The following is a 14,715-nucleotide window of genomic DNA, read 5'->3' as shown; positions in this document are numbered from 1 at the left end:
TATTTTGAAGATAAATTAAACGAGAAGAACAATTGGTTTAGTGGGTTTTTACTTATATGTGAATCTAGCTATTGCCTATAGGAATAACTAATGTAGAACTGAAAAAAATCTAAACTTTTCTTAACAATAAAAAGCCTCTTCCTACTATTTTTTTCAGTCAATTAATTTTCTAAGTGATTTTACAACGAATATCTAAGAATTGATGAATAACAGATTTTCAGTATTTTGGCAGGATGAATAAATACTGCTTGAAATTTAGATTTTCTATAGAATAAGAAGTTAAGGGAAAATATAATTTTGGAAATTAGCCAACTGTTTTTTTTTTAATCTCATTCTAAGATAAGTTAGCCCTTGATGCTTCTATTGGTTAGGATCATATTTGGCCTGACCTGGCTTATTTATTTATTTATTTTTTTACTACTTAGGTCCCTCAAGACCCATTGAAATTTTATAAAAATATTTACTTTTGCCACAGTTGCCAGCTTTATTTGCCTTCTACAGAGTTTTCTATATCATCCACCTCACGCCGCATATACCGGTGTCGTAACTGCATTAGCCTTGAGAATGAGGCTCAAAAACGAGAATCATTTTTGAAGTACAAATGTTTACTTCAGCAGCTCTACTTTACAGAAGCTAATTATGAAGATGATTCTAAAATTGCTTTCTTGATGCAGGTATGGTCAATAAGGGGTGCCAATTATAGCTGAAGCCTGTCAAGGAGGCTGTCTTGCAATCTTATGCATGTTTGTGTGTGTGTGTGTGATTGTTTAATGACTCTCTATTCCACTAGACTATAAGCTCTGTAAGGGCAGGAGTATGCTTTTTATTCCTCCTGCTCACCATTATACCTCTATAACCTAATACAGTACCAAGTTTTTATTTAGGGCCCTCAATATTTGTTGAATGAATGAATGACTTTTACAGAAACTGATGTTACATATACACATACTAGTGTTTATGAATAACAGTACTAATTAGTGTAAACTGAATGTGACCATAATGGTAAATAACGCCAAAAGTGAAAGCTAAGGCTTATAGAAAGTTAAAAAAAAAAAAAAAAAAAAAAAACAACAACCTTAGGGAAAGACTTTGATACTTGTCTATGTAAAGTGTTGGTATGATACCACACAACTGGAAAATTTCTGGCCAGAGTTCTTTTGGATGAATCATTGCATTGGATCATTGATCCTATCAGCAATCTGCTTCTCATAAGAACTTCTAGCTCTGTGAGAGGGTGGAGCCTGTGAGATCAAGAACTCTGACCTGAATTCCTAACTTAACCACTACTTTGGTCTCTTTGGTTATTCCATGACTTCTATTGGGTTGTTTAGGCCAGAGGATAGTCTGTGTCTCTACAAAATAAAAACAAATTCCTGACACTGTTTGGACTTATGTAAGGGAGTGAGAAAAGAGAAGGACTTACTTGTTGTTGATATGACTACCCAACATGAGCCACTTATTAATAAAAGTATATTATAGTGCACTATTCACCTCATTAATGATATTTGTGTTCACAGACTGTAAAATAAGGGCAAATTTTCTGTAAATTAAAGTTATTAATTAAAATGAACTAAACTGTGTTTAATACCAAATAGGAAAATAGGCACTACTATGAATAGAAAACTTTATAGAGATTTAAAAACAGGTACCAAATGTGATGTGCTTTGTTAAAAAATTCTTCTAAATCAGTAGCTTTCAAACTCTTAAATCTCAATCTACAGTAAAAATGTATTTTTATGACAACCTGATATAGGCATGCATGATAATTCTCAATACTCAGTACCTATATGGCTTTACATACTTTATTGAGTTAATCAGCACAAAATTCCCATCAAAATAGCCTTATTTTTATTCTGCAGATGAGGAAAGTGAAGCACTGAGCAGTTAACAAACTTGTCCAAGTTTACGCTACTAAGTACCAGCACCAGGATTGAAAACTAGGCAGTTTGAGTCCCAGAATCCATACATGTAAACACATGCTGTTCTGCCTCAGAAATAAGAGTTTCCAAAATAATATTTATCTTTACCCCTATGGATGCACTCTGATGTTTTCTATTCAATCTCAGTCTACTTATTCTAATTTCCATTTGGAAAACTTTGGTATCACCCAAGAGGTAGCAACCCACAGTTTGAAAAACACAAATTAAAATGATTACATATTTTGTCCAATAGAATGAATATTTTATTAATAAATTTGATGTTTATATCAGCTTAAATTCTTATTTGCTACTTTTATTCAGGAATTGTTGACATGACAGATGTATATTTCCTTGTAGAGAATCTTATATGTACTAGGGCTTTAATATAAGTCACCAACAAGTGCTGCCTCAATATTCCATGTTGTATTAGTCAGATTTCTCCTGAGAAACAGAACCAATAGGAAATTTTATACATATATGCTATATATACACATATAAGGAGATTTGTTACAAGGAATTTGCTCACATAATTATGGAGGCTGGTAAATCTAAAACCTAAACAGCTGATGGCCCAGTTCAAGTCTGACGACCAGCAGGCTGCTATAGAACCAGGAGGAGCCAATGTCTCAATTCAATGGCCATTAGGCAAGAACAGTCTTTCTTACTTGGGGGCAGGGTCAACTTTTTGTTCTATTCAGGCCTTCAACTGATTGGATAAAGCCCACTCACATTATGGAAGACAATCTGCTTTACTCAGTTTATTGACTTAAATGTTAATCTCATCCAAACTACCCTCACATAAACACCAGAATACCATATGACCAAATATCTGGGTATCCTGTGGCCTCGTCAAGTTGATGTAAAATCAACCATTACACATATTGAATGAAAAAATTCTAGGGGAGCATTGTAACCTTTCAGATAAGGATAATCTCCATTAGATGTGATTTAATTTCAATACTGTATCTGTGTAGGGTTTTGGTCTCTTATATGTCTTTTCCAATGTCTAGGATTAGCAGACAAATATGAGTGTCCAGTAACTTCCCCGCTTGTAATTGGTGTAATTTTGATTAATATTTATTTCAGTAATAGTATTTGAGGCATAATTTGAATGTTTGAACATTCTCATAAACAGTAAATCTTGTGAACAACAGCAAAGATTAGCATATATTAAATGTGAACATGATGTCATATAAAATGAAAAGGTGAAAGCTAATATATACAAAAAGTAAACATTCTGCTTAGACAAAAGATTTGAGTGTTGTACTAGTCACCTCATTTATCTGTAATGCATACAAATACTGCCTAATAGGCAATAGTATTGCTGTATTACTGCAAAAATTTCAAGTACAATGACTACTTGAAAGGTAGAAAGCTCTTAGAGACTGCCAACCACACTTATCATGTGCATATTTGACATTTACATGCAAATAAACATGTTATTCTTATGATACAATTTCAAAATTATTAGTACAGTTGAGCAAGTAAATTAAAAACAAAAATGTGAACAAGATGCATTTTGAATGTAAGTAAAATATATAAAACATTGAATTTTAAAAGTCTATAAATTTATTTTTCATAGCAGCTGTGTACAGAGTATTGTCTTTTTTAGCATTAAGTAAAAGCTATAATGCATTAGTTGAGCTTAATATATTGAATTATCAATTTATGAAATACTGTTGTAGCTGATGATGACAGGTTCTTTTTGTTTTTTACTTTGGCAAATTGTTAGGTTTTGTCTACTCATTTTACAGAAAATATTTCTGCTCTCACACTTTTTCACAGAAGCTTTTAAAAAAAATGTTCTTTTTACATGCTTATACTTTGTTGAGTTTGTCCCTCTCTGGCAATTCTTAATTTATAATGCAGACCCCATGATAAAAAGTCATTCCAAGAGTTTTAGCTAATAAAGTTTATATTTTTAAAAAAGTTTTAAACAACTATTTCATTACCCCTCTTTTTTATTGAAACAACCAAGTCTTTTAATTAACACTAAGTGAATTACTTATCTTTATTAAATCTCAATTTCCTGTGTTCGCTTCAGCAGCCTATATACTGAAACTGGAATCATACAGAGAAGATTAGCTTGGCCCTTGGACAGGGATGACATGCAAACTTGTGAAGTGTTCCATATAAAAAAATCTCAGCTTCCTCATTTGTAAAATGGCAGTAAAAGGTTTTAAAAGGTCCCGACAGTGGTCCTGAAATTAAGATGGTACTTAATAATGAATTTTTAAAAATCATTCAATACCATATGTTTATTATGGTAACATTACAGTATTATTAAGATTATATTAAGATAAAATTAGCATACTGAAATAAATTTATACTGCTTACTCTGGTTTAGAGATGGGGACACAACTGTGAGACTGATAATGTAGTTTAGGCAAAATGAACAGAAGGTTAGTGAAAAATAAGGGGCTATGTGTCACTGAAACCTAGTGAATAATATTTCACTTAAAAATACTCTATAACTTAATTATTTGCTCAAGTAATATAATAATCTTAAACGAATTTAAACTACATTGTTTTTAAAACTTGCTTTGACATGCAGCTACAAGACATTCAGTACCTGACAGAGAACATCTGGGCGTCCCAGTCCGTCCTCAGTGCCTGGGACGATCTCAGTGATCTGGTCATGGTCAGATGGAATAAATCCCTGGAGTGGTCCCCCTGGAACTGTATTCTTCTTACCAAAGATGAAGCGGCTGCTCATCTCAACCTAACAAGTATTGAAGAGGTAAGAAAGGTGAATTTTATTTGTGAAGTTAATTTAATCATTGAAATTATTAGCGCTACCTGGACTGCCTTCTAATATATTCCGTGCTTAAATACTTCCATCAGATTAAGAAACAGAACTTATGGATTGACAGCAAAAAAATATATGAATGGCATATATGGCACAGATTAAATAAAAGGTATATAGAAGAGATTTGAACATATTACAAGTCCTAAACATCATACCAGTCTCTCCTAATAGCAAGTTTAAGCATATTCCACAGTAAATTCCATGAAGGCAGCAATTTTGTTCAGCTTATTTACATCTATTTCTCTGATACCTACAATACTGACTGTTGCAGAGTGGAGTTTCTAAGTATTTGTTGAATGAATAAATGTGCATTACCACCAGATAGGTATTATGGAACCCAGAATCTGTCCTCCTTTGATTAATTATCATGAGTCTGCTTAAAAACACCCAACTGTCAAATTTTTTTCATAATTTTGTTCTCTAAATGGCAATCATACTGATGGAGTGTCGTTCTGATGCTCCATTTTTCATTTGCTTCCAACTTGCCGGGAGTGGAGCAAGCACTGTAAACATTAAATGCCATTTACTGTAATTTTAGTAACTTACATGATGCAATCTGTAAAACATTTTGATGGGTAAATTGAGGGGCTCCTGAAGAGTTCCTAGAGAGATCCAGTTACACTAAGTTCAGGATCCCAATAATTAATACTGATTCTCTGCATTCTTTAATTCTATGCAAGATGTCAGCTAAGTAAAGTAAAGAAATTACAAAATACAATAGTCATTTAAAATAGTGTGATTCCCTGTTTGGTTTTTTAATGGAACAAGGGGTGATTAATATAAAGATAAGAAACTAGCTAAGGTTTTAGTTTTTAAATTTTTTTTAGTTTTAGGAAGCAAGGCTAAGGAAAATTTCACTCTAGGAATTGAAAGAAAAGGTAGCAATAAGTTGAAGCTGTGTTAAATGTTATATTTAGTAAACTAAGCTGCCTCATAAATATTTAACCACAGGAAGCATAGTAAATACTAACAATATCGTGTCATCTAGGACCTATGATGAGATTGAGGTTCATTCCCAAAGCTGATATTCCAGTGCTTCTTCAATTAATCCACACAACTCCCTTTGTGCATTTAATCAAATTACTGCAGTGTCAAATTAAATGTTCTATTCACATGCATTTCTAATTTCAGAATGCCAGTCTTATCGAATTTCTATAAAGGGCACCAAGATTTGCAACCAGACAAACTGGAAGAATATTTGCCTTTTTTATGGTTTTGGGCTGATACGGTCTTTTAATTATTAACTTTCAGCCCAGTTAAAGAGTAGTTTGTGTCTTGCAGAAAGATGGAACATTTTCAGAATTTTCTTTTTTTTTTTTTTTTTTTTTTTTTTTTTTTTGAGACGGAGTCTCGCTCTGTCACCCAGGCTGGAGTGCAGTGGCGCGATCTCGGCTCACTGTAAGCTCCGCCTCCCAGGTTTACGCCATTCTCCTGCCTCAGTCTCCGAGTAGCTGGGACTACAGGCGCCCGCCACCTCGCCCGGCTAGTTTTTTGTATATTTTAGTAGAGACGGGGTTTCACCATGTTAGCCAGGATGGTCTCGATCTCCTGACCTCGTGATCCACCCGCTTCGGCCTCCCAAAGTGCTGGGATTACAGGCTTGAGCCACCACGCCCGGCCATTTTCAGAATTTTCTTAATGTTCAGAGATATTTGCTTTCTTAAGAAGTTAAAAAATGCTTTAAAGTTAATATGAAACAGGTATAGGAAATGTGGAAAAACACTTTTCGTTAATGTGAACTTTAAGTGGAGCAGATTGATCTCTCCTGTGTGCACATTGGCCAAAGTAGGAACAATCATGGACTTAAAATGAGTAATCCTGACCCATTTACTGAAATCTCTGTCACTGACAACTTTACATTAAAACCTGCCCTCTTTGCTTCATAGATTTTTAGAAAGATTAGCTAAATAAGTGGAATCAGTAAAGAGGATAAAAGCAGCCCTGGCTCTGAATTCTAGCTTTACCATTCATGAGTTGGGAGAAATTGGACAAATTTGTGAATGTCTCTATAACCCAGTTTCTTGTCTATAAAAAAGAGATAATGGTATCTCATCATAGGGAAGCTTTGAGTAGACATTCTTTAAAGCTTTCCACATAGTTTTTTTTGGCATGAATAAACTTACGTAGTAACTATGAAAGCGCTTTAAAATTTTTTGATGCATTTTTAATTTTCACAAAAGCAATATATTATTGGCTTAGAATCTGAACATAGTAAAAAATGTAATGTAGAAAGTAAAAGTCTCAGAGGTTGAGGGAATAGGAAGAGATTTGTTAAGGATAACACAAATTATAGCTAGATAGGAGGAGTGAGTTCTAGTACTGTTCTGTGGCACTGTAGGTTGTCTATAGTTAATTACAATATATAGTTCCAAATAGCTAGAAGAAGCATATCAAAAGTTCCCATAACAAGGAAATAATAAATGTCTGAAATGAATATGCTAATTACTCTGATCATGATATATGTATCATCCCATCACGATGTACCCCATAAATATGTACATTATCAATTTAAAAATTTTAAAAATGATTGAATGAATAAATAAAGGAAGGCAAATAAACGAATCTCCCATGTAGAATTCCAAATAATTTATGTATATACTCTCCACTCTTAAGGAGTTGGAGAATAACTCTCCACCCTTTAAGTGTGGGCTGTGCATAACTCCTTTCCAAAGAGTATATTATGGATGGAAGGGAAGGAACTTCACGGTAGAGAAACCTGACAAGCACTACCTCAGCCAGGTAATCAAGATTAACAGCAGGAGTGGTGTCATGTTGACGGTATGTACCCTTGATATGATGTGAGGAGAAGGGCACTTCACCCCTGTGGTCTTCCTCCCCAAACCCATCCCTTCAGTCTAGTAATGAAGAAAACATAGGACAAACCCAGATTGAGAAACATTCAGGAAAATGTGGGTGTGGGGTATATGGGACCTTTCTGTAATATTCTTAGAACTATTTGTGCACCCAAAGAATTTGTGGACATAGTTTAAAACCATCACATGGCTATTTCAAGAGAATGGACCTTATTTCAATGGGAAAAAAGGTCTCTTGATGTCCATCCATCCCTATCTCCTTGTTACAATGATAACTACTATTTCTTATGTATATAATAATCTATTGAAATCCTTCTGGAAATTTTCTATGTGTATGTAAGTATATACACTTTTACTGTAGCAGGAATTTCATATTAAATGACTCTGAGACTTAGTTTCTTTGCTTTACTTAACGATATAAATAATACGGAAATATATTCAATTATTTAAGAGTTACTTATTAGTGCCTTGAACACATATATCATAATTTATCTCATCTTTACTAATTTATAGTTCTATAAAGGCACTTTGAAAACCTATAAAGTTCTGTACATGTGTAAGTTAATATAGCATAATAAAGTATGTTTTTCTTGATTGAAATATGGGCTATGAAGTAGTAGAAACAGAGTTAGATTAGCTCAAAAGATGAATATTTTAACCTAGTAAATTTTTCTGTTAAGAAGAAATTTTAATAAGCCCAGGATACTCCTATATAATGCTTTCTTCTCCTTTGGTCCTTTCACCCAGGACTTTCTTTTATCTTTGATTTGACCTTTTTTATAAAGGGAATGTCTTATTCTCAGAAAATAAATTTTAGGAAGAAGTGTAGGTAGTATTTGTGATTTGACTGAAAAGAGAGCCAATTAAGATTAATAGGTAATAGATTATATTTATTAATTTAACCAGAATTTACTTTTGAATGTGCCAAATACTGTACTAAGTAATTACAGAGAAACAAGAAAATTTAATGAATATAACTTTTTGTTGTCTCAGCTGCATTTGGGTTCAGCTACAAGAACAGAAAAATCAATTTATAATGATTTAATCAAATGTGAGTTTACTTTTCTTATGTAACAAGAAAGTTCAAATGTTGGCAGTTTGGGGCTATAATGGTGGCTCACCTTGTTCTCAGAAATTCAGGCCATCTCACTTTTTCCTCAGCCATTTAATCTTCAGCTTTCTCTCTCATGCTTGATGGACTCTTAGTGATAGGAGAGCTAGTTCATCTACTTCATTACGTGTACCTCTCAGTAGTGGCAAAAGGCTAGAGGTGCTTAATAGGCGAGTCTTCCTACTCTTAAAAGTCCCTTTAAAAGTCTTTATTCAATTATATATATAAATAATTATATAAGATTATATATATTGTGTATAATTAAATAATCTTGGAAGACATTTAGTTGTCATGTCTCCTTAGATGCTTCTTGGTGGTGACAGTTTCTCAGACTTTCCTTGTTTTGCTTTGTTTTTTTATTTTTGTTTTTTCTGACCTCAATATCTATAACATTAATAATATAATTTTATATATATATATATTCTAACTAGACACTCCTAGTTAGAATAAAGACTAAGAAAGCTAGACACATCACACCCTGTACAAAATCAGGCCTCCGGCTCAAATGGAAGAGAGAATGAATACTGAGTTGGTAACTAGCAGCGGTTTAAACTTAGAGAAGTCAGAGGGAGAGTTGGGGAAAACTTCCAGGTTAAAGTATCATAGGAACTGAGTTGTGAATGATGATAGACAATGTGAGAAAAATAAATGTAATCTGAGATGAAAGAATTGACAAGCAAAGGCACCGAGGCATGACAGTATTTTTATCTGGCAAAATATATCTGTGATATTTACTAGGATTTGATTTTTTTCTTTGCAGGGATATGAACGCTCATTTATTCACAAGATCAAACACAAACATATCCTGGCTAAGAACTATTTTTCTCAGATTCCAGTGCTGGCTTCATTTATACTTGATGATGGTGAAATTGATGAGATCAGATGGAAACATCACTCAGACACAACACCTAAGATTATAGAATCCCAGAGACCTCCTCCTTAGGTGATCCAGGAGTATTTGTTTGATGATCGGCATTTTGTTCACTGCTTATAGGGTAATACAGAGGTCACAGAGTATGGAAATGGAATTTAATCTGTTTATTGATTTTGTTTTTTGTTTTTCATAAGTATTTTGAGTTATATAGAGAGAAAATATTTCTATATAAGTATATTGTTGTTAGGAAGTTAGTGCTAAATTGAAATGCAATTTTGTTACTGAAATTAATATTTTGGAGTAAAGAAAACATTTAAAAATGTGTTTTCACATTACATTTTTAAAAAAATTTCAAGTATATTAGAGTTAAAATCTAACAACCAAATAAAAACTAGACAACTTTCAAGTTATTTATTTTAGATAAAATGTAGTTATAGGAAGCTAATCAGTATGTGGAGGGGAGGAAACATTATAAAATGCTCTTTAAAAATTTCTATAAGTAGGATAAAAAAATTTATATTTTAGTATAGGCATTTGAATCTTTGCAGTTTATTGTCTGCTTTCACCTTCCATCCTTCTCATAATCCCAGTAAAACAATTGAAACTATAAATAAATAAAAAACCTTAATTCTGAGTAAACAATGGAGCTATTAGCATACGCAAGAAAAACTCCCTGTGGACCATGGTGAAATTGTAAGAAGAATAAACTTGGTTAAATAAACCATAACAACCCCCTTCTCCAATAAACCAAAGAAGTGACCTTGACCACATATACATTAGGGACCTGCGGTGATAAGCAATGGTTTGCCAGTCAGTCTTAACAGGAAATGGATGGCACACTCGAAATAGCTTAAGCCAAGGAGAGTTTATTTACAAAGGGCCTTATTGTAAGGTGTGGGTAGTGGGTAGGGAAACTAAAAGAATAGTAAAGGAACACAGGGCCAGTATCAGACAGGCTGTCTCTCCCTCTAGTCTCAAATGAACTTGGGGAGAAAGTCTGAGAACCCAGGAAGAGTGTAAAGAAGATAACTGAGAGGATCAAGTTATCTTGATCATGATAACATGACCAGCTGTGAAGGGAACAGCCAGGCATAGGGGAATCTCATGAACTAGAGAAATATACAATTTCATACTTCTTCCTTCCTCTAGTCTCCTGCTTGGGTTTCCCAATGGCCAAATCCAAAAGGAAAGCAGAAGGGGTAGGAGTCAGTTTATAATTTTTTAGGGCTTCAAGGCAAAGAGCAGAGTATGTAAGGGAAAGAGTAGATCTGAAGGGCTACATAGAAAGTATCCAAATGGAGAAAAAATTAAAAGTGAAAATCTATAATCAAATAGCAATATTTTACTCACTATCACACACAACATATATACATAAGACAGATGATTTTTCTCCTAATTCCAGTCAGCAATTAATGAGACTTTTCTCTCAAGTTTAATGATCAAGAAGTTAAATATTTGTTCTATGTAAACATTTGACAACATTTCAGCCACACATTTTGTAGGATATCTAAAATTTTTCACAGCACATGGCAGTTAAGAAAGTATATCAAGGAGGAAATTGCCATAATGTAGTCATTTTCAAGGTCTCATAGACAATTCAGGGAACTCTCTAAACAATAAATTACAGATGGGACTAGATTGGGGACCATTCTGATTACTGATAAACTGGCAGCAATTTAATACAGACAAATGCAGGTTTACACTGGAATGTAAATGGTTAGATGTTTTGTAAGATACTTTAGGACAATCCCATAGCTCAGAGAAGAAAGGGTTGGGGAGGTAGCAAGGAGGGCTGGGGAGGCAGGCAGTGAGAAGAAAATAGCCAGAGAGGAGGAAATAAAGGACTTTAGAATTCCCCTGTTGACCCAGGGGTGAAACAACTGGAATGGAAGACTTATGGAGAAAAATAGAGAGGAGGACAGGAAATTTGAAGTCTGAAAGAAAGAGGTGAGGGTATATATTCCCTTGGTTTCTCCTATCTGCTTTTTTGGTCTGTTGTTAGTGGCTCCAATTCTCTGCATCAAACCACAGCTCTGGTTGGGTGGTAATCCCTCTTGCACCATGATTCTTTTTGAATTTGAGAGTCATCTTTCCTTTTCCTCTTTTAGCTTAAGCATGAAAATGGCTTCCTTTTGTGTAGCTAGGTTAAGATGCATTATTTTTCGTATTGATTTTGTTAGGGTCCTCTCCATTGTAAAAAATTCTTTTATTAAATACTTTTTAAATTAAACAGTTCGAGTGAGCCAACAGATTTCTGCTGGACCTTGACCCAAGCAGTAATTGGTACCAGAAATAATATCAGGAAACTGAGCTTAAAATGGAATCCTAGCCGGGCGCGGTGGATCCCGCCTGTAATCCCGGCACTTTGGGAGGCCGAGACGAGCGGATCACGAGGTCAGGAGATCCAGACCATCCTGGCTAACATGGTGAAACCCTGTCTCTACTAAAAATAAAAAAAATTAGCCCGGCTTGGTGGCGGGCGCCTGTAGTCCCAGCTACTTGGGAGGCTGAGGCAGGAGAATGGCGAGAACCTGGGAGGCGGAGCTTGCAGTGAGCCGAGATCGCGCCACTGCACTCCAGCCTGGGCGACAGAGCGAGACTCCATCTAAAAAAAAAAAAAGGAATCCTAGGGTTGGGTTACTCCTACATTTGAACAGCATATGGATAACCTTGCCAGGTGAATGGAATAATGGCAATCTGCAGCAAGTGGTAGCATCATGATTACTCACATTATCACCAATGGTGGCATAGAATAGAATGGGGTGCAGATGGGTGGTAAAGCATATGGAGATCCAGTGGTTGAGGCAGTTTATCCCTTTGATGACAAAAATTGTGGGATAGGATGGTTGTATTTTACACTAGAGAGGGTCCATATTGAAAGGGATAAATTGAAAGTCTCCAATGTCCAACTCAAGGCCCAGATAGATACTCAAAGTCTTTCTGACAAAATTCCTTATCTCCTGTATATGCTGTACAATATTGTGCCTATAGTTAACAATGCTGTATTTTACACTTAAAAATATGTTTAAAGGGCACATGTGAGTGAGGATTAAGTCTGGAGCCTCATTAAACTTTGCAGAGCTGTACTGTCAATTAAATGTCAACTCTTATTAGATCTTTTGCTAAGGTAAAGATACTAGTGAGGAAGAAAAAAGTGTGTTCTGGTATGAGTTAGCTTGAACACTGGAAGACCTGCAGGATCTTGCATTATTTTATAAAGAGCCAGGGGAGCATGCGTAAGAGCATAGTGTAAGGGTATTAGGTGATTTAAAAGGATAAAGATTATATCAACCCAAATTTGTGTTTCTGCCTAGAATTCAGGATTTAATGTGTTGCTTTAAAGTGTTGAGAATTGCTAGATGTGTTAACTGATGCCTGGATTCAAAAGTGGCCTATACCAATCAGTTTGAAATGCCAGCACTTCCCTGGAAAACATTACTCAGGACGATGGGTTGTTGGAATAGATCTACTTATTATATGCCACCTTCTCAGACACCTCCTATAAATACCTACACCCCATAGGAGAGAAAAATCCCTAGAAGCCCTAGGGACAAAATAACAAATCACAACAAACGATGGTGGGATTGTAGAGAAATTGGAACACTTGAACACTGTTAGTGAAAGTGCAAAATGGTGCAGCTACTGTAGAAAACAGTTGTATGGCCGGGTGTGGTGGCTCATGCCTGTGATCCCAGCACTTTGGGAGGCCAAGGTGGGCGGATCACGAGGTCAAGAGATCGAGACCATCCTGGCCAACATGATGAAACCATCTCTCTACTTAAAAAAAAAAAAAAATTCCTGGGTGTGCTGGCACACACCTGTAGTCCCAGCAACTCGGGAGGCTGAGGCAGGAGGATCACTTGACTCTGGGAGGTGGAGGTTGCAGTGAGCCGAGATCGCACCACTGCACTCCAGCCTGGTGACAGAGCGAGACTCCATCTCAAAAAAAGAAAAAAAAAATTGTCTGGAAGTTCCTCAAAAATTACAAGTAGAATTACCATATGATCCAGCAATTCTATTTCTGGGTATTTATCCAAAAGAATTGAAATAAAGATCACAAAGAAGTACCAGCACTGCCATGCTTATTGCAGCACTATTCACAATCACCAAAATGTGGAAAAAAAACCTGAATGTTCGTCAGTGGATGGATAAAACAAATGATATATGCAATATACATGCAATGGAGTACTTGCAGTGGAATATTATCCAGCCTTAAGCAAAAAGGAAATCCTGTAATATTTGACAATATACATGAACCTGAAAGATGTTATACTAAGTGACATCAGCCTGTCAGAAAGAACAAACACTGTGTGATTCCGTTCATATAAAGTATCTAAAATAGTTAAACTCATGGACACAAAGAATGAAATTGTGATTGTCCAGGGCTGGGAGCAGGGTAGGGCGAAATAGGAGTTGCTATTATCAATGGATGTAATATTTCAGTTATGCATGATGAATACATTCTAGAGCTCTACTGTGCAATATTGTGCCTATAGATAACAATGTTGTATTTTACACTTAAAAATATGTTAAAAGGGTAGATCTCAAGCTAAATGCTCTTACCACAATAACATTTTAAAAGAAACAAGTCACCATGGATAGAGTGGTTTGACCCTGCAGGGATTTATAGCAGCTATTAATTGATCATCATATCCACAGGAATGAAATGGGCAGTTGCAGTAGCTTAGTAGGACCGTCATAAAATTGCCACGAACTGGGTGTCTTAAAACAACAGAAATGTGGCCGGGCACAGTGGCTTATGCCTGTAATTCCAGCACTCTGGGAGCCCGAGGCAGGTGTGCCGCTTGAGGTCAGGAGTTCGAGACCAGCCTGGACAACATGGTGAAAACCCATCTCTACTAAAAATACAAAAATTGGCCAGGCGTGGTGGCAGGTGCCTGTCACCCCAGCTACTTGGGAGACTGAGGCATGAGAATTGCTTGAACTCAGGAGGCAGAGGTTGCAGTGAACTGAGATGGCACCACTGCACTCTAGAACTGAGTGAAAGAGCAAGACTGTCTCAAAAAAAAAAAAAAAAAAAAAAAAAAAAAAAAAAAATCCCAGAAATGTATTGTCTTACAGTATTGGAGGCAAGAAGTCTGAAATCAAGGTATCAGCAGAGCTGCGCTTTCTCTGGAATCTTTATGGGAAAAATCCTTCTTTGTCTCTTTCAGCTTCTGGTGGCTTCC

General features: G+C 35.5%; 1 protein-coding gene and 1 non-coding gene across 9 annotated transcripts in view; both read left to right on the top strand.

The window, feature by feature from the left end:
* The window catches only part of IQUB (IQ motif and ubiquitin domain containing), a 79,072-nt gene extending 69,224 nt beyond the window's left edge, over positions 1–9,848 (top strand). For 7 of the 8 annotated variants that reach the window (XM_038004430.2, XM_073009315.1, XM_073009316.1 and 4 more), the window contains 3 exons: positions 426–674; positions 4,474–4,659; positions 9,413–9,848. In XM_038004430.2, the coding sequence (XP_037860358.2) occupies positions 426–674; positions 4,474–4,659; positions 9,413–9,595 (618 nt within the window). In that variant the 3' untranslated portion in view covers positions 9,596–9,848. The remainder of the gene's footprint in view (positions 1–425; positions 675–4,473; positions 4,660–9,412) is intronic. The other variant, XM_007982776.3, reaches the window with a different exon arrangement.
* Positions 3,955–4,057, top strand: LOC119626383 (U6 spliceosomal RNA). Its single transcript, XR_005242552.1, has one exon. It is a non-coding gene; the product is annotated as a U6 spliceosomal RNA (small nuclear RNA).
* Positions 9,849–14,715: the final 4,867 nt, after the last annotated feature.

The sequence above is a fragment of the Chlorocebus sabaeus genome, chromosome 21 (assembly GCF_047675955.1).
Source record: "Chlorocebus sabaeus isolate Y175 chromosome 21, mChlSab1.0.hap1, whole genome shotgun sequence".
Classification (NCBI taxonomy): Eukaryota; Metazoa; Chordata; class Mammalia; order Primates; family Cercopithecidae; genus Chlorocebus; species Chlorocebus sabaeus.
Note: the sequence above shows the minus strand (reverse complement) of the source record. Positions and strands in the feature narration are given on the sequence as shown.